Genomic DNA, 19,723 nt, shown 5'->3' with positions numbered 1-19,723 from the left:
GTAACGCATCCCCTGAACTTTAAATACCGCTGTGCTACTCCTGAGGCCAATATTTCCCTGGTAGTCCAAACACTTTAAAAGCACACAAGGCAAATATGATACAAAACTGCACGCTGTCCCTAGAGGACAGCGTTTTGAGCAGTTAATTTTACATTTACTTTGCACACAGTTTAAAACCAGGTTCGCTCTCTTCTTATTCACAGCCACAACAACCTGCCTCTCTTTTGTCGTTATCTGCAATAAATACAAATTTAATTGAAAAATGTGGAGCTGGAAGCCAGAACCAGGACAGGACAGACCCGATTTTCCCTGCACGCACCTGCAGCTCCGTCAGGGGGCGCGATTTTCATGGGGTACGGCGGGACGTGGGCGGTGTCGGGGCCCCCGTCTTTGCACGGGCAGGTGAAGGGGATGCGCTCCTGGTTACAGGCGAACTTGATGAACTTGCAGAGCTCCTCCTGCGTGAACATCTCCAGCGCGCTCCAGAAGTACTCGATGTGCTGATCCGTTTCCATCAAGCCCACCTGGTACATGGTGTGTGCCTGAGGGAAAACAAGACGTCCACCGCTGCTCCCCTCGCCCACCACAGATCTCCCCTCTTTAAGGCAGAAGGGGAGGGTAACTGCACCTCCCTCCCCAAATTTCTCCTAACGAAATGAAAATACTTAGAACCAGAAGTTGCCTGTTACAGATTAATTGTAGAGTCTCAGAAGTTATTTGCAATTCCAAATCAGGGCAGTGGCTCTTTCAGCCCTTAGCTCAAGTGGCAAATACCGAATAAAACTCAACAAAATGGAAATACAAATAAAATTTGATGTTAAGAAGTGAATTCATTATTGGTCTCTGGAACAAACTCCACTCCTATTATTTCCTGAATCCAGTGAAGCCTTAAAACACTTCCTTGGGGGCAAAGGGGGGGTGTCCCAGGCCAGGCCAGCGCTCCACAAACACTGGGTTCTCCCCAACACCTCCCATGGGGGAGGGTCCTCCCCTCCACACATCAGACCAGGACGTTTCACCAGAGCAGCTGCATTTCTGCGCACCTTGAGGAACTCGAGGTTGATGTAGGGCAGCCCACACGTCCTCAGCTCCATCTCCAGAGGGGTCAGCGTGGTCAGCAGCTGCAGGGGGATGATGGAGCCCAGCCCAGCGCGCACTGCGGTCATGCACTCCGGCGTCTGCAGCTCGCGCATCCTCAAGCTCCGGATGGCCGTGGCGTACACGTCCTTGTTCTCCCACCTGCGAGGGCAGAGGTTCAGGACAGGACAGGAGAGCGTGGAAGAGCCCTCGTGCCCTACCCCAGGCCGTGACATGCAGGAGGGATTCAGGGGGCAATTTTGCTTTTGAAAAGCTGAGACTATTTGCATTCTGACTCTCCCCAATTTAATTCTGCTTTCCTCGGCTCCCTCCTCTTCTCTCACGCTTGCCCGTTCCTCACAGCCCTCCTGGCTGCGGGTGTTCACTGAAGCCAGCGAACAGCCAACAAGCACTGCTCCCCAGCTATTTCTTGCAGAACAAGAGGCAGTAAACAGCACCGGTGATCCCGAGCTCCTGCCAACAGATGCAAAGCTTTCCCAGATCCTTCCAGCCTTCAGCTTGCTCCAAAAGCATCTCCAGGGAGCCCAGGGCTTGGAAAATGATTCCAGAGATGCTGCTTTCCCACGTAACCCAGTGCAATTGCCCAGGTGGTGGTCACTTACCCCACTGGGATGTGCCTGCCTCTGGGACAGAGCTCGACCTCTTCCCCTGTCATGGTCAGGTAGGTGAATTTGCAGCACGGTTTGTTGGGGCAGTCGGGGCTCTCTGTCGCGAGGTGCTGAGAGGCAATTTCCGCACACAGAGCCTCCAGTTCTGTCTCATCATTGATCTGTCACAAAACACAAGGGTAGGACCTGATGGCCAGCACGTCGCACCGCGTAATTGCTGCGACTCGTTCAAGGTAGCACCACAGTGCACAGAGCTCACTCACTCCATCATCTGGAGACATCACAGACAGTGAAAGCCAGTAATTGCTTTGGTGTTTTGGGGTTATTTTCTGGTTTAGCACTGCCAAGTTCCAGTCAATGCTTCAGAAGCCTTAATTCCACTGTGCCTGGCAGCAGAGGGGACTGAGCAGCTTTGCCCAAGCCATCAGGATGTAAAATCCTGCACCCAAAGTGAGTCAAAACACTTCAGGACCCTGCTCACATGAACAGCATCCGTGAGCCCTGAAGCCACCACTACGGTCTGGGGCAGGCAGTGAAGTCTGCTGCTACGAGAACAGCGCTTCTGGGGAAAACCCTGAAGAAAAGGGGAGAAGAGGAAGAAGTCACTTACGTTTTCAAATTTTTTGACGTAGTTGTAGGTGAGGATGTCGGCTTCCTGGAGATCCAGGTCGGGATCCAGCGGCTCCCCCACCAAGGTCTTCCAGAAGGAGGGCAGGAGGTCGAGCGGCAGGGGAACGTCTGCTCGAATGGCGATACCCAAGAGCTGCCCGAAGAAATGGAACAACTGCTCCTCCGCGTAGGTTATGGGGCTTGGCGTCAAAATGTACTTTCCCTGGAGGAAAAAACAACGGGACAAAGCAGAGTTTAACACCTGGTGCATACCCTGCAGGTCCACAAGCTCACAGGCTGGGTAAATACTGATTTGGATGTGATGAATACTGTTTAACTGGCCACAAAAGATATGCTCAAGCACGGCATGGAGTCTGTATGTATTATACAGTGATATAGCACGTTATCTTATCACTTAATGATGAAAAGCAATACCACAAAGTTGGTTTCCTTGAAAGCTCTGTTTTTACAAGCTCTGTTAATCAGCATTCCCAGGACTTCCCTGTATTTGTGATATTGGTTCAATAGCCAAGGCTTGCAGCTGTGGGACGTTTCTGAAATACAGCCTGGGTGGGCAAAGCCAACTGCTTTGTTGGTCCTGCAGGAAACAAGTTGGGAATGCATTTGTGATATCGGTTCAATAGCCAAGGCTTGCAGCTGTGGGACGTTTCTGAAATACAGCCTGGGTGCGCAAAGCCAGCTCTGCTGTGCAGTTGGTCCTGTGGGAAACGAGTTGGGAATGCTCCTAGGAAGGAGCTGTGCCTCAGAGCTTTATCTTGTTTCTATCATACATCTGCTGCACAAAACAGGAGGACACTAACTACGCATTAAGTGGCACGGATGGAGGATTCACAGGGGATTCACCAGCAGCCATTTTCAGCTCTGTCAAGCAGGTGAGAGCTGTCTGCTCAGATGTGCTAACAGGGGCTGAAGCTCCTCTCTGTGTCGCTAACTGAATGTGTTCTACTGCTGCTGGGATGCGCAATCAGAAAGAGAAAAGCCATTTCATTTCTCATGTTGTGATATCGCTAACTGAATGTGTTCTACTGCTGCTGGGACGCGCATTCGGAAAGAGAAAAGCCATTTCATTTCTCAAGTTGTGATACCACACCTTGTTCTTATTGACCGCAGAGCTGGGGCACAGCAGGAGGAGGGAGAGCGAGGAGCTCTGTAGCTCTTTACAAACTTGCCAGAGGAAGTGACGGAAAGATCCACCTGCAAAAGAGGGACAGAATCATGAAATGCCCTCTGAGGCTGTCACCACTGCCTTTTCATCCAGAATTTGCTGTTCTCCTTGAAATCATGTTTCGAGCCTTACATTATGCACTTGACAAAGGTAAGGAAGATGCCAGCCATGCCAGCCTGCTATTCACGTGCAAGTCTGCATTTAAATAGTTTAGTTACATGCAAATAATGTTCACTTGCTGAATATTAAGTGCTGCTTTGTCATGCAGCACTCCATGGGTAATGCTACACAAACATTGGTTACACCAGTTGGCCTGCAGATGGAATTTGTTCCTCCACTGGAAGATGAACGGCGCTGTCTTCATAACAGCAGAGCGTTGCCAGAGCCACAAGGAGTGAGGAAGTGCATCAGAAATCGTTACAGATGCTGAGCTGTGGACATAGCGTTTATCTCCTTACAGATACTGTCAAAAACCACCACAGACCTTAAAAAAATATCTCCTTGAGAGAAAGCACCAAGGAGCCCTTTGCTGACGCTTACAAGAATTTTCCTTTACCCAATTTGGTGGACGACACCAGTTGGGAATACGAGAAGTGCATTTGAGGCTTTTCTTTACCTCCACACACCCCACGAGGCTCCAAAAAGCACCCATTACAATCAGCACACAGCCTGCATTAATTGAGACAGCAGCAACCCATTTTCCTCTTTGACACACAGTCGGTATTTGCCTTGATGCCCTATCAATTATTCACCAGATCTGCAAAGCAAGATTTTCTGTCTCTTCTTTAAATCAAGTCTTGGCCACAGAGCTTCCAAGGGAGGCAGCACCCCCAAAGAACGCCAATATCCAAATGGGGGTGGGCAGCATCCACACAGGGGAGATCTTATGAAATGAAGCCTCACAAATTACAATACAGTGTCAAGAGAAGGCATAACAACCTTGCTTCATGAAGCAGGTAATTGCTCTACACTTTCTGTTGAAAAAGCAGCACTCCTGCATCGTGAGGAGTCCGTCTCTGTGCTGGTTAGATGGCATTAGGGCAGTTAATTGGCTATTCCTTTATGAGGTTTTACTTACTGCAAAAATTAAGCACAGTTTTGAAAACAACAAAGCCCTTACCATCCTCGCCACCCCTTCAGCTCGGCTGGGACAGCCTGAGGCTCATCCTTCTGATGTCAAGTTGAAAACAATTCTCAAAACCACCTCACTTGGGCATAATCAGTTTTAGTTGTCAACACTTGCATGTTCCACCAGAGCTACATTTGACAATCTATCCTACACGAGTTTTTTATGGTATCTTATCTATTTGCTATACAATCTCACACCCCTTTAATGATAAAAACCACAGTAGCGTTACCCAGCTCATTACTAACAAAGAAGTACTTAAAAAATAATCGTTGTTATCAGCACAGTATGGGTTTACCATGGCTGAGCACCAAAACAACCTGAAGAGATGTCCTTACTAAATGCTCTCCCCATGCTTCAAACAAATTATCATCCCTTGATTTCCTTGCTTTAGTTCGTGAAGTCGCAGGCCCAGGCACTCAAACCTCCTGCTGTATTCGCTAAAACAAGAAAATTCACCATCTGGCTTGCTTAACTCTTGGAAGCTTCATTCTTTTTCACGTGCAGGACTGCAAACCCCACAGAGGTGAATTATTCCACCTGGAGTAAGCTCTGGCGACCGTACCTGGTGTCACCCGCGCTGGTACCTCGACTTACTTGTTCCGTGGACCTCCTCGCCCGTGAAGCGGATGTTGAATGCATACGTGGGGTCCCCCCCGCTGGCAAGTTTAACGCAGAGCTGCGAGGAGGGCACGCAGGCCAGCTGCCGGGCTGCCTGGCAGAAGTAGGAGTTTTCTGAGGAACGGATCTCCCCTGTTCAGAAACAAAAGACGCAAATAAAATCCCCATACTCAGAGTCTTTTGCTCTTCAAACAGGTCTGACTTGCTGCCACGGGTTAAAATGGATTTTGAAAAGCAGTTTCCCATACCTCCAACGATTTCCAGGGGATCCAGGGTGATTTCTGGGGCTGCGTGATCAGCAGTTCTTTGGACGGTGGCATTCAGCACTCTGTTCATTACGGTCACTTTTGTGTCATAAAAGATTAAACCTGAATAAAGAAATGCACATTTCAGTGTAGTTTACCTGCCCTTCTACCATCTTATTTTCTGAAATTCTCTAGTGGACAAGAATAGAGTAATGATTTCACCTTCATCATGTAGGTAAGAGATGGTTAAGTCACCTTTTAAAGCATTTGTTACTGCTGTTACTGGAAGAAGCGCATTGGGTTACAACACTGATGAACACAATCCTAATGTTAGATGAATAAACAGATTTGAGCAGCTGCACCAGAACCTCTGTAAATCAGAAACACTTTGCCAAACAGCTTTCAGAAGTCGGAGATGTTTTGGCAGTAATGCTAGAGGCAAGAAAACACGGTAAAAAATAAGGTTGTTACACTGCACCAGAAATACGGGCTCTATAAAGACAAACATCTCTGAACACTCCTCACTTCCACATATTGTGTTTGCAAGGGGTTTTTATCTCAGCTGGGCAAACACAAAAGCCTGCTCACACACTGACACCTCTGGTGACTTCTGTACCTTCTCCTTTTTCAGAAAGAAACCAAGTCTGATAAATGTAATGACCAAATCTTGAGTTTGCTTGTTGCCTAATGGGGGTTTGTAAAACCATGTCAAATGCTGATGCATGATCAGTATTTTCTTGATCTCTCTAATTCCACAACATCAATGACAACCAGGATGCTAACATGCCCTGGGACTTCCACCTGACCCGCTGCTTGTTTGCTAATGAAGAATTTTAATTTATGGATACCTCCAAGAAGATAAAGGCACATCTGAAGGCCACGCACAAACCGAAAAGGTTGGTCAGGAAAGGAGCACAATCTCTATTAACTACTTGCAAGAATCATCCCCACACCTTTAAAAAAAACAAACCAAGAGAAAGAAAAAGCTCCCACACTGAGAAGTGCCCTTGGGTTAATGCTGGTTTTTGGCTGTCACCTCAGACAGGCCGTGTGCCACCTTATGGGGCAGAGGATGAAGCCAGGAAGCCTCTGTTGGCACACAGACCACTTGCTGTCTTGCTTTCCCTCTCCTTTCTGTCACGTGCATACACGCATTAAAATCTTCTGCAAAATATACTCAGAAATTCAACACGGTGCAGCCTTTTGGGCACCAACCCCGCTACCCAAAAACTGACCTTTGGCCTCTTGCAGTAAGGCAGCAATGCTGTTAGCGTACATCTCAGTCTGCCGGAGCTCCACCAGCGGCAAGAAGAAAGTCTCCAGCGTTGTATTGAGAGACTGAAGCAGTGCAAACCGCAGGCGTAGACTTTCCACGGGGACATCTGAGGTGGGAAACAGCCAGTCAGAGAGATCAAGAGATTCCCTACCTACTGCAAAGTCCAATTTTCCCAGCAGATTCAGTTCTCTATGCAAACAATCTCTACATACTCAACAGACAGGAAATTCTGGGATCTGCTGCATCAGCCGGGTCCAGATAAACCTCATGGGGATGGAGTCGCGCTGGTGTGATCGCAAGGTGACGGCACAGCCTGTTGATGTACTGGACAAGGGCCACATCCATTTCCAGCGTCCATTTCCGGGATGCTTTCTGAGCGTGTCTGGCATCGATGCAGGCACACCTGAAACGCAGAAGGTGTAAGACCTGTTGAAACTGAAGTGTTGAAACTGCTTCCTAAGAGCACGCTGAGCCCTGCACCAGGTAGCTTGTACTGCTTCTCTCTCCTTTTCTTAAGCAGAGCTGTTTCACCACAAAAGTTCCAGTTTGAGAGTAAGAACTCATGTATCACCTACCTTGCCCCACTGTTATTAGATAATAAGCTAAAAAGGAACTGCCTATGAAGCTTGCTTACTTATTTATTGCCTTTAGGGGAAGGAGATGTGACAACTAGCTTGTGGCTTGACATGAGGAGATAAGGAGGGTTCACTTAAGAGATTTTCCTCCTGTGCAATATTAACAAGGATTTAACTGTGCCCTCTTCTATGTTACTACTGACCCAGTAACAACACTGTCAGTTTAAACAATTATCCAGGGCACAGAATGGAAATCTGCTATGGAAGGAAAGCAGAGGGAGATCTGAATTCTCCTCAGTCCAATTTATTGTACCATTTGGAAGCTATAAAGGACAGTACAGCACATGACTTTGTTAGCTATGTTGTGTACAAGAAAGTCAGGAACCTGCATTTTGACAGCACAGTGACTCTTTTAAAGCACGTTTTAAGAAAATAGCCAGCAGTTTTCTCTATAAGCCTTGCAGCCATGGATAGAAGTTTGCATGTTACTAACACACTGGTTAAAGCTACTTGGAGTAGGAACACTTCAGACTGAGTTTTTATTAAATTGAGCACAATCAATCAGTATCATAAATACAAAAAGATTTGTAAAATTTACCTTTCAAAGTGTAGATCATATCCACAGGACAGAATAGCTCTCCACACACTACGGATATCCTGCTTAGATCGGTCAACCACAAATCTGTGAAATCCATCCAGCGTCAAATACTTCTCCTCAGGAACTGACAGCAAAGATATGACCATCAAACAGTTAATGACTCACTAGAAAGTCTACATGCCACACAGGAGAACGGTCAGAGTACGAGGTGGCCACCTGCCAGCTCTCTCCTGGTTCTACCCATCCCACCACAGCCCATTTCTCGAGCAGTTCTAAACACGGCGTGGTCAGGTCCAAGCTGGCCCTCAGCAAACAGCACCCGTTGCTTCCTCTCAGGTACACAAATCCCCCAGCTGCCCCCTGGAACAGCTCCACCAGTGCATCTAACCAGGCATCAAGGGTCCATACGCTTGGCTGAACGCTGAAATTCCCCTCTTCTGAACCAGCCTGGCATTCCCTACAGTGAGGAGCAGTCCAAGCTTGTGTCTGTTCACTCTTCCACCTGGCTACAGAGAGAAATACCAAGCAAGACCCTGTCGTGGCAGGGCTGCGCTGTCTCCTCCGTGCATAGACCAGTTATAAGGCATCCATAGCTTCTCGTTTATCCAATTTTCCTCTTATAACTTAATAATTTTGCTTGAAATGTAGTAATTTGCCTTGGAACTATACCTATCAGGAAGTCAGTTCTCTATTCACATGGTCTATGCACACCGTTGCATGAACTGCATGGGCATGGTTTGCTCTCACTCACATTGATGAGCCCAGATTTACAGATACACAAAGAAAAGGAGCACTTTAAATCACTATTTAAAAACATAAAAACCAAAGACAAACCAAGTCTATCATGACATTGAGTAAGCAGCCCAAAAGAAAAAATGAATTTATTTTCTATTATGTTATACTATAGAAAAACTCCATACAGCAACTACCTTCCTGTTTCTTTGTGGGAGACTTTTCAGGGTCTTTCTCTTCAGGTTTGCTCTTCTCAGGAGATTTTGGCTTTACGGTAGGTTTCTTCTCACTTAAGGCTGTTCGGCTAAGGGATAAAGTAAACGTTAGGATGAAAGTTTTCTTTCACCTGTTCAAAAACCCCAAACCATTCCTTGAAAGTCTTTTATAATCTCAAAGCCGTATTTCCCTCTTCCCATCCATACACAGAAACGTAGAGGGAGGGGGAATGAAAATCTGGATTCCTAAAGAGAAATCAAATGTTCCACAACTGTCAAAAGGCTGAAGACACCAACCTGACACTATTGAGCATAGACTTTTCCTTTGTAGGTGGTTTAGTAACCGGGCGCTTGGTGCTCACAACTTTCACGGGATGCTGTTCCTTGCCTGCCTTGTTGTACTTGCTCTTGTCAAATTTGGGCTTGGGCACGCCGTATTTCCTTAAGATCTTCCAACACAGAAAGTGAATAATTACCCAATGCTTTCAAGTTACACAAAGAGACACTGAAAATAGCTTTCAAAGCTCTACCTGCGTGAGCTGGTCCTCTAGCACTTTCTTTGGAGGGCGGACGTTTGTGAAGAACACGTGAAGGAGGTTTCCAGGAGTCTGCGAATTTATCTGCTCTTTGCTAAGGTAGATATCAGCAACTTTAATGGGTTTTGCTGGAGTTAGGCTCAGCATTTGCTCCGAATGGATGCAGCTTTTAAATATTTCTGTGAGGACTTCCCGAGCACCTGGGACCAATTTCTCACCTAATTAAGAATAATTAAAAAGAAGCAGCATGTACAAAAATCCCATGACAACTGTTTAGAATTTGAAATGTGAAAAAAGAAAACCCGTACCATTTTGCATTCAGCTAAAATATCCTACCACACGCCACTTGCTACAGGAGAAAAATCACTGAGAAAAACTCTACTAGCAGACCTGGCCCTTCTGCACTCTAATATCCCGTTTATGACCGAAAACTGAATGTCTTCTGCTTTGGCCACATAACAATTATTATTTGAGTGACTGCAATGGTAATGAAGGAGTAGATTATTTCTGATGCCAGTATAAAAATTCAGTTATGTAGGTACACCTATCAACTGAACGAGCAGTCAACTGAACTTCCTCCAAGTATTATCCTCCCCTGCTCCTCGATTCAGGATTTTGGTCCATTCCAGGTGTATTAGGGTCTGTACAGCTTTCACATTTTTAGAGAATATAAATTCCTAGCTGTTCTACTTGAGCAGCTTCTACTCTAAAATTATGCTGGGTCTAACAGCGGTAAATTAATACAGTGGCTATTTTCTCAGAAGAGTCACTACACAATTCAGTCAGTCGTTGTTCGGGTTGGTGGGGAGTTTTTGTGGTTTTTTATTTTATTTTTTTTCTCTATTTGATTAGCTGTGAGCAGTTCAGCAATGTTCAGATTGCAAAGAGCTGCTTGCCAACTGATAAGAGAGGGGAAATTTGCTTTGAAATTACTCCCTGGCTCTCCTTCATTGCCATCCATCCATTAGAGACTTATACTGAATTCACACCAGCAAGGAGAATCTGAGCCTTGTATGTCCACCCCCCCAAAGAAAAAAAACAGTAGAAGTGAAATATCTGTCAATATGAAAACCACATACCTTTTATTGACTTATCATTGAAATAATCTTCTAGTGCTGGGCTCCCTTGTGTGTCAAATAAGCTCTGATTTACAGTAGAAACAGTTAAAATCTCTTCAGTTGACATTTCCATCAGCTCATCTTCACCATCCAGACTTGACAAACCAATGAGATCACTGCTATTAAACAGACTGGCTCGGATTTTCTCTATTTTGGCTCTTGACCTTATCTGTGCAAATAATGAAATCAGTTAACAGGAATTCTGACAGAACAAATTAACTTCCATATAGATGAATTTAGATCTTAAGCTCTCTACCCATCCCACAGAGATCAGCGCTACTGCATCTCTTCTAACGTTCTTCTACATCAACAACTTGACACCAGAATTCAGGTTCGGCCCAGAAAACATCTTTTTTTAAGAACACCTGGCCACTGAAGTCACCATGCTGTGAGTTATTCAGGCAGGGCTCTGAACCAACTATTCCATTTCTTAGCCTGGAGACAGCCCTTAGAAACATCACATAAGTTTCAGATAGGAAACCTGTCATTATTCGCAACTCCGCTACCCGTGCTTCAATTCTCCATTTAGAAAAATGAGAAGCAGCTTTGAAGTCTCAGCTACACAAATTGGGCAGAGGAACAATAACTTCCTTTGATTCCAAGAATAACCACCACGCAGCGTTACCACAGCAGCCACCGCCTTGGAGGAGGTTTCGGTGTGAACAGCCTGACAGCTCTCTGCACACACTTGATGGTTTATTTCAGCTCTGGTGTCTTCGCGTCAATTCATAGCTCAAGAACAGCAATTGAAGTTTTTCTATCTGAATAAGCTGATTTTCTTCTAAAAAGGGAAACTGATACAATCCCAGACTAGGCAAAAATGCCTCTCTATGTTCACAAGCTATCAGAAATGGCTGTGTTTTTGCAAGCTTCTGATAAATCTGCAGCATGGCACAAGTGTAACAGAGAGGAAGGGTTCTTGTGCGCAGCTGAAAACCTGGAGTGATCTGGCATCATTGACTACCACACACAACGCTTTTAAAAATTAATTTGTCATCAGACATCAACATTTATCACCTCTTCTAAAGTAACTTCACAGAGGAATCTGTAGATGGTTTAAAATACGTGACCTGTAGATGGTTTAAAACATGTGAAAATGTCATCATTAAACATCAAATAATTGCCTTGTGGGTCAGACAAAGGGTCACCTATCTCTAAATTAATCTCCAGCAGTGGCCAGTAGCAAATCTTCGAAAAAAGTTGCATGAAAGAATGAATACATCTTTTCCTTGACATATTCTCTCAGCCTCCAGAAATCAGCAGCTTAAAGATTTCCTAAATCGAAGGCTGCATCGACTGCTGTGCCTAACAGCTACCAATCTGCACATCCTCCATGAACTTAATCCCTCACAAATTCACTTCTACCCTCAGCTTCCACAACACCTCGTGGCAATGAGCTCCACAATGGGGAACGTGCAAGGGCACTTCCTTCTGATTTAAAATTGCCACTTGGTAACTCCACTGCGAGGTCCCCTCTGTCCTCTGAGAGACAGCAGACGCTCCTGGGATTGTGAATGGCTCAGAGAAAGCCAATGGAGAATAAAGCTCTGCATTCCTCAGCCATCCTGCCCAAGCTGAGAACTCCTGGTCTCCTTAGTCTGGTGTGCTCATTGACACATCTTTATTTTGCACCCATGGCCTATGCTGAGCTACCCCTTGCTAACAGTACCTGTCACTCTCCATCATTGTGTTGTGGCCTCAGTCAAGCAGAAGAATCTTTACAGAAGAAAACATACAGCACACTTTTTCCTTGACAGTGATCATGGTGTTACACATAAACGACAAAAAGTTCAGTATTTCTCAAAGCCAGAGGTTGAAAAGTTACTAAATCAGATTTCATTATTTCAGAAAATCATGACCCCAAAGGCACCCTCTCCTGACAGAAGCCTATTACCTCCACTACAGCAAAGCCTTTGATTGGCCGTGACAGAAGCGGCTGGTTGTCCAGAGACGTGACTGTGTACATCGATCCCACATCAGACACGGACGCCGTTTCTACGTTGTCAAGTGGTTCCCCCAGGCTGCCGAGGCTGCCGAGGCTCCCAGTACTGCAGTGGGAAAGATCCAAACTCTCCTGGCTGGAAACAACGTGCGGTTCTAGCAGCCCAGGTGGGATGGCCAGTTCCAGCCCAGCTTGAAACTGGTCAACCGAGATATCGCTAACGGTCCGAGATATCCCCTGCGAGCTGCAGAGGGACGCCTGGCTCGTAGATGCTGAAGCACTAACGCTCATGGCTGGGGGGACACTGCTAGAGCTGCTGATATCCAAACTGTCTGCGCTACTCGAAACAGTTGGTTTTTCCAGTTCAGTTCTGCATTCTCCTCCTTCCGCTTTGTCCTTGATTTTTTTGGGATCCTCTTCCTGCAAAGGGATGTAGATCTCATCTTTGAAGACTCCACCGTGTGCGTTACACGCCTTTCTGATGGCACTCCTGACAGTGCTCTCCTCCAAGTGAGTTGGTATCCCAGAAATGACAAGCAAGCGGCTGTGAGCTGTGGGACCTACCAACGCTTGACAGGCATCTGCGACAGCATCGTTTGTCACACCCAGTCCTTGCGGATCCTTTTTAGTTAGGTGCCTGAGAATTATAAGCAGAGTCAGTGCTCTATGAAACCATAACATATCCTCAGGCTTACTTCCTCCTATACTGAGGATTGCAGCATCTGTTTCCGCTGCTCTGGATGAAGACCGCTTGCCTGAAGATGATGTCTTTTCCCGCTTCATTTTGACTTTTTTCCTCTTTGACAGCAAGCTTGGACTCTGTGGTGTCTGTCCTGGAGAAGACGAAGATGAGGATGAAGAGTCACTAAGATTCGGGGCACTTGTTGAAGACATCACGTTAGCTGTCACACTCATATTGATGGGTAAGGTTACTTCTGCCACAGCAAGGCAGACTTCCATCAGAGCATGGAAGTACGTTGAAAATCTTCCTTGGTCAGCCCCTCCAACACCAGAACCACCGCACGTGTTTCCAGACACCCAGTTTTGTGTTTCTTCATCATACAACTTGTGAAGCTCTGACTGCAGGGCCATGAGCATGGCTAGACAGGGATTTAGCTGCAGGGCAATAGAAGATGATAATCCAGCTGGATTTTTTTTCTGCTCCAGATTGTGAATTTTGCGAAGCAACTCGGCCAAGAGATGAAATATTAACTCCTTCACACACGCTGCTGTGTCAGTTGACCAGAGAAAGTTCCCTGTGTGTGGAAAGCAAGACATGCAAGTCAACAGTATTTCACTGTTAGTAGCTTTATTACACGAGTTGCAACAGAAACGTTTAAAAAAGCACAAGAAAAGGTCATTTCAATGGCTTCCAAGAAGTGCATATCAACAGAAAATTTCAGGAGGCTGAAGAAAATCTCAATACAATTTCTGAGCAAGAGCTCAGAAATACTTTGTGACTATACTTTTTTTTTCCTAAACTCTCCATCTGAGCAAGCGCACTGTTGGTGCTCATTACTGTGTAAATACTGAATTCTCACCTAAAAATTCCACTACTTGCAGGAGAACTGAAGCATTGAACGGTAGCCAGCTCATCTTCTGATCTTCCATCCCCATCTTCCAATTTCCAAGTTAAGAGCTGTTCTGTGAATGCCATTGCCAGGGGGAATTCAAGAGGAAGGGAATGCAAGACTAAGACAGCTCCAGGAGGAGGAGATACTCCTAAGCAAAAAGTCAAAGAAAATACTTATCATGACCCTAGGCATTTGTAAAGTAAAAGTAGTACCGTATCTTTTAGGATTTTTTTGAGGCTAAATTTGTGCTACATAAGAATTTTCTCTGTTAAGTACCTTGTAATAAATAAACAGGAATGATAAACCCATTTATTCATAGTATGACACGTGTGATCAGCATTGATAAAAACTTCAGAGATGCTGTAGTGCAGCAAAAGAACTTCAAGACCTCCAGTGGAAAGTTTTCAGAGCCTATTGCAGCTCAGTCACCTTCACTGCTCTCAATAAATCACTGTCCCTGCCTTAGGCTGGAAAGGTAAAAAGAATATTAATGATTGCTCTTGCTTGAGCAGCTGGGATGACCCATGTATCACAATACACTGCATATTTATTACTCTGCGTATTAAAGGGCCCTACAATCACCTACAAAAGCAAAAAATAAAAGTTAATCTCCATCTGAAACACAGCATCTCAAACAGCAATGGCACCAACTTGAACACTGCAGACATATTAAAAAAACACTGCTTTGTGAACTCATGGAAGATAAAAATCAGGAAAAAAAAGCAGATCCTGACAGATTTAAGAGGATTAACAAAATCAGAGTCAGATGGCTTCCAACATTTACAAAACCATGTTCTCTTGGTTAAGAATGACTCCGTATTTCTGCTAGAGCACATTTCTTAATACTTTGTACAAAAATACTGTCATAACTAATGGCAGGACTGGTGACAACACAGGAAGCTCCGACACAGAGGCAGTGATGCTGCTTGCCTCACTTCTGAGAATATATTTTAAAAGGTGGGTTCTTCTGTTTTGTTGGGTTTCTTCTTACCTAGTTTGATGTGGACCTTGTCCGTAGGGGTGATCACTGAAGGGTATTGGTTGGTTGTTGGGGGAGGCGTGAGGCCCGTGTTGGTTGGAGAGGCATCTCGAGGATAGCACACTGCTTCAATTAAGTTTAACTGCCCATTCCTTTTAACTTTGTGCCCAAGCCCATAGACAAGCACTCGAGCCCAAGGAGCTTTATAGAGGGAGGAACTAAGAAGAGAGCAAGAAGTTTGGTTAGACTGTAACTAGCTACTAAAAATCCCAACCCAATCACAGAGAGATTAAACACTGCAGTATTTATCCCACCACCCAGATAATGAATCTCTGAGAAGTGCAAAATAAAAAATAAATTAAATGAGCACCTACATACTCGGGGTTCACAGAGACTCAGCAGCACATTTTCAATCTTTGCCACTCTTGGCCCCTCAATGACTTACTCTTTGCGGAATCCAGACTGACTTTCCTTACAGGACACAATTACAAATGCAGCCCCAGGAAAATTAACATCCATATTGACTTTGGATTCTGAAATTGGGAATTCTTCAGAAGGAAACTGCTCTGGTGCCATCTGTAACACAGCATTTCATAATGGAAGCCTCCAAGCAGCAGCAAAAACAATCCCTCTTCTTCTTCCCACCTCCCTCTTCTTTTTTTCCAATAAAATACAGCATTGTAAATAGTGACACAGTGCAAGGTCACTTCATTCTAATATGATCCAGGATATTGCTACTGCTTGTGTTTTCAGCATGCCCACTATGATTACAATAGGAATACAATCCATCCAGAGAAACAATTCAGTGTGATGGACAGTATTATGGAAATCAGAATCACACGTAAAGCAAGGGCTCCTCAGAAAGAAAAAAACCACTGCTCCTAAAACATCACTAAATATTTTACCTGCAAAAAGGAGCAGATCTGTTTAGTGAGGTCTAACAGACTCTCCTCTCCTTGATGCAGCGTCCGAGTAATGGCAACAGTGAGCCACTCTCTGATGGCTTGGGAATTGCCCTGGTAGAAGAGGTCCGTGGCAGCACAGTTCTGGGAATGGATGCAGTGCTGCAGGGACTGGGCCAAAAGAATTGAACTCGAACTGATTGTTCCGTCTGCAATAACAAGGTTAGAGAAGACAAATTCAGAGATGACTTCAACATGTTTGTGTAGCCTGTGAAACAGACAGTGGAAAGAGATGTTTTAAAACACTTGGAAGATTACAAGCCTCTACTTTCACTCCTGAGCAAGTGCAAACCTCCTCCTAAAGGTCAGCGGTAGAAAGGATCCTCCCAAGACCAAACCTGCCCCTCAATGTGGTTGGCTGCTCTAAATGCCAGCTGTATTCTTCACCTTAATAGCCAACCTGTAAGGATGCCTGCCAAAATTACACAGAGCTGTGGGCTCACAGCTGCCTCATTTTGTCCCACGTGTGAAGGCAAGCATATTTTAATTTACTGTGGAAGCACAATGAGGACAAGTGACCAGAAGCACTCTCTTTCCCACTTTTTCTAGATGAGGTGAAAATGGCTTTATCTGTTCTTAAGCTCTTCCCATTTATGAAGAAGAGAGTTTTTGGGTGGCCTCAGTGGGTCACAAGCCTCAACATCTCGTGGCTGTCAGTCCGGAGCTAATGGGAGAAGTCAAAGAAAGACAAAGTGCACAAAGGAGTCGGCAATTCACCAAAACACCAGTATGGAAACTGTGTTTATTAGCAGGACTTAAATTAGAACTATTTTAAAGAGGAAAAACTAAATAAAAGCTTGTAAAATTATTCTCAAAGCCATGCAAAGTAGTGCTGTACTCTGCAAGAGAATCTTTTACACCGCGGCAACTGTTAGAGGTAGCCAAATTTCAAAGGAACTGGAGGAGGGAAGAGGACTCTGTCCAATGGTAAATAATTACTTTCAATTATTAATAGCCTATATTTAGCACTTCCTACTTCCTCCTTATGCTCCAGCCAAGTTACACACATTTCTCTGCATGCAGAATAGCTTCGTCATGATAATTGCCTTTGTTAACACTCACTTGAATTAGCCAAAGATTCTTTTCCATGATTCAGCACATACATTCTCTAATCAGATCTGTGATTTCAGTAGGAAAAGGACAAACCACTTTGTGAAATGAAGAAGAGATGAATTTTGAAAACTGAGACCCAATTGGCATTTAGTTTTACTACCCTTGACTCAAACTACAAAACATCCTTAACTTCTTACAAATATCCCATATGGATATTTGCCCCCCACCCCAAACAGAAGACCCTGATGACAAAGGGATGAATGGAGTCTTAGGAGGGACTCTAAATGATTTTGAACACTTTGAATTAGATCATTAGCAAGAATTTAAGTTTAGTGCCTTATCTTGAAGGTCAGAAGACCATTGAGCTATTTTTTCAAATAGCATCATTATTAGCTAATTAACCACTAAATGCCAAACTCCTTAGTTTGGGGTTTTGTCATCCCCAGAAAACTACTGTACCAAAAAAGAGCCATGATAAAAATCAGCGTTTACCGGGCAGAGGCGGTGCAAGAAGTTGGTTGGATAGCAACTGCAGGTGCTCCAGGGTGATATCCCGGATCGCAGGAATATGAAACAGACGAGTGAACATATGTGGAGATTTGGGGGCAAAAATATTGAGGAGAGCCATACGGCAGTATAGCTTGGCCAGAGAAGCTTCACTTCGCAAAAGCTCTCTAGAAAACACAAACATCAGAACATAAAATTGCTCCACCGCAAGGAAAATAAGCCCTATCTGGGAACCTGCTCCTGAACCCAAACATATATACCTAACTATTTAAAAGGTTCAAGTAGACTCAAGTCTTTCTTTTTCACTTAAGATGCCATTCAGCCCATCAAATTCTGGTGCCAAATTAAGGCACTTGAATTAGAAGCCAACTCTCCACAAAGTCGGTCGAGAGTTCTTGAGCTTTTAGATAACAACTGAATGACAGCACAAGAAACCTAAGCTTCAAGGAAAGACCAGCATGTACAAAAACACTTTCACATGACAAAGCAAAATTCTTCCAACAAGACAATTATAAATTTCCTTTATTATTAAAAAAAAAATCCCACTACCTATTAAAACATGAAGATGTAGAGAATCTTTGTCAGCTTTAATCCAACAACTACAATAAGATTCAGCAGTTTACTACTGCTCAAAACAAGGTTGCAGTAGATAAGTGCACTATAGGAAATGCTATAGACCAAATCAGATAATATAAACGCCTTCTAATGACATTTCTTCTTGTTACCTGTGAATTTGGATATTGGTATTATCCAGGGTAACCAGTCCATTTGTTGCAGTCCTCCTGTACCCTGCAGGTGGCCTCTCTAACATGTCAATGGGATACCAGTATCTCACCAGAACTCCTTCACTTCTGAGATACGTCTCTACTTGTACCAATTCATTTACCTGGAACACCAAAACAAACTGTCAACAAACACATTAACGGTGATAAATATTTTCCTTAAAAAAAAGCACCAAATCATAATTCTAAGCAGCTTAGTACACTTAATCATATTTGCTCACAGATGTGTGATACTGATACATTAAAAGCCCTCCCAATTTATCTTTACTCACTGAATCAACATCCAGAACGACACCATGAAGACCAAATGTCTTCAGCATCCCACGAATAGCAAACTTGGGTAAGGCTGTTCCAACAGCACTACTGGTAACGTTGTTACTGTCAGGAGAGCGAGTCACCACTGTGAGACCTGCACAGAAACGGACAATGCAATCTTTAAGGTACAGCATTTTCCTCAGACTGACAATCTACGCAGTACATCTCAAGTACCAGAGCCCCATAGCTTTTATCTTCTGCTCAAGATACGTTTTTGCTGAGCTTACCTTTCCGTACTTTGTCAATTGTAAATTTGTTTGCTTCATCTTTGATATCCTCAATGGTAGGAAGGTAGAGGTCTCTTGGGATGCCACCGTTTTCCTCGTAGAGGAACTCCACAGTTTGTCGTGCTATATCAACCATCCCTAGGAGACAGAGTGGACTGCTAGTTAAGAGTGGACTGTTAGTTATTCTCCCCAGACACTTGAAGAAAGTTCTTATTCTCATTAACACCAGCAGCAGAGGAGCTAATTACTCAACCGTTCTTTTTCTGTCAGGCTGACAGGGAGCAGAGCTTTCCTGAGAGACACTTCTATGCTTCTCAGTAGGGCTCAGAATTCTTACTTTGCTCTTACTGTGACTTTCCCACAAACAGGCTGTCTTGCCAGAACTGTATTCATTTACAAATCCCTCCCTTATTAAATTGTTCCTCAAAAGTTTTGCATTGATGTAGTCATGGACAGAAAAGGCATGGACATAATTTCTTCCTGAACTGTTATTACAAAGTATTTCTGTACCCACATCACAACAAATTCTGCCACTATTTCTAAGCCTGTTTTCCCTATTTAAATAGTCCAACTTAAGTAAAAGTGTTAAAGAAAATCATGACGCCCTAAACAGATTCTAAGCACTTGACAAAAACAGTAAGTGATTTTTTATTTTTAAAATTTAAATTTTCCAGCCCTGAACGCAGTAAACCATAAAGAAACATAGGTGTTATCTTCACACTTATTGCACATCATATAAAACAACATACATGGAAATAAAGGTAGCCATACCTAACTGTAAGGCTCCTTTAATCTGATCCAACCCAGACTTCCTCTCAGCCTCATTACGGAATCTTCTC

General features: G+C 44.2%; 1 protein-coding gene across 1 annotated transcript in view; it reads right to left on the bottom strand.

The window, feature by feature from the left end:
* Positions 1–319: 319 nt before the first annotated feature.
* The window catches only part of HECTD4 (HECT domain containing E3 ubiquitin protein ligase 4), a gene marked incomplete at both ends in the record, with an annotated part of 48,072 nt that continues 28,668 nt past the window's right edge, over positions 320–19,723 (bottom strand). Inside the window, 25 exon segments of the mRNA XM_010194341.1 lie at positions 320–542; positions 1,044–1,239; positions 1,701–1,867; positions 2,317–2,538; positions 3,427–3,530; positions 5,225–5,380; positions 5,497–5,616; positions 6,729–6,875; positions 6,982–7,172; positions 7,943–8,066; positions 8,872–8,978; positions 9,187–9,338; positions 9,420–9,643; positions 10,505–10,712; positions 12,438–13,741; positions 14,027–14,060; positions 14,062–14,207; positions 15,051–15,256; positions 15,484–15,614; positions 15,944–16,149; positions 17,546–17,727; positions 18,286–18,446; positions 18,615–18,751; positions 18,885–19,022; positions 19,656–19,723. The exon segment at positions 19,656–19,723 is cut by the window's right edge and continues 29 nt beyond it. Coding sequence (XP_010192643.1) covers positions 320–542; positions 1,044–1,239; positions 1,701–1,867; positions 2,317–2,538; positions 3,427–3,530; positions 5,225–5,380; positions 5,497–5,616; positions 6,729–6,875; positions 6,982–7,172; positions 7,943–8,066; positions 8,872–8,978; positions 9,187–9,338; positions 9,420–9,643; positions 10,505–10,712; positions 12,438–13,741; positions 14,027–14,060; positions 14,062–14,207; positions 15,051–15,256; positions 15,484–15,614; positions 15,944–16,149; positions 17,546–17,727; positions 18,286–18,446; positions 18,615–18,751; positions 18,885–19,022; positions 19,656–19,723 — 5,054 coding nt within the window.

This window comes from Mesitornis unicolor, unplaced genomic scaffold (assembly GCF_000695765.1).
Source record: "Mesitornis unicolor isolate BGI_N332 unplaced genomic scaffold, ASM69576v1 scaffold12081, whole genome shotgun sequence".
NCBI classification, from domain to species: domain Eukaryota; kingdom Metazoa; phylum Chordata; class Aves; order Mesitornithiformes; family Mesitornithidae; genus Mesitornis; species Mesitornis unicolor.
This window is presented reverse-complemented; position numbering and strand designations above follow the sequence as displayed.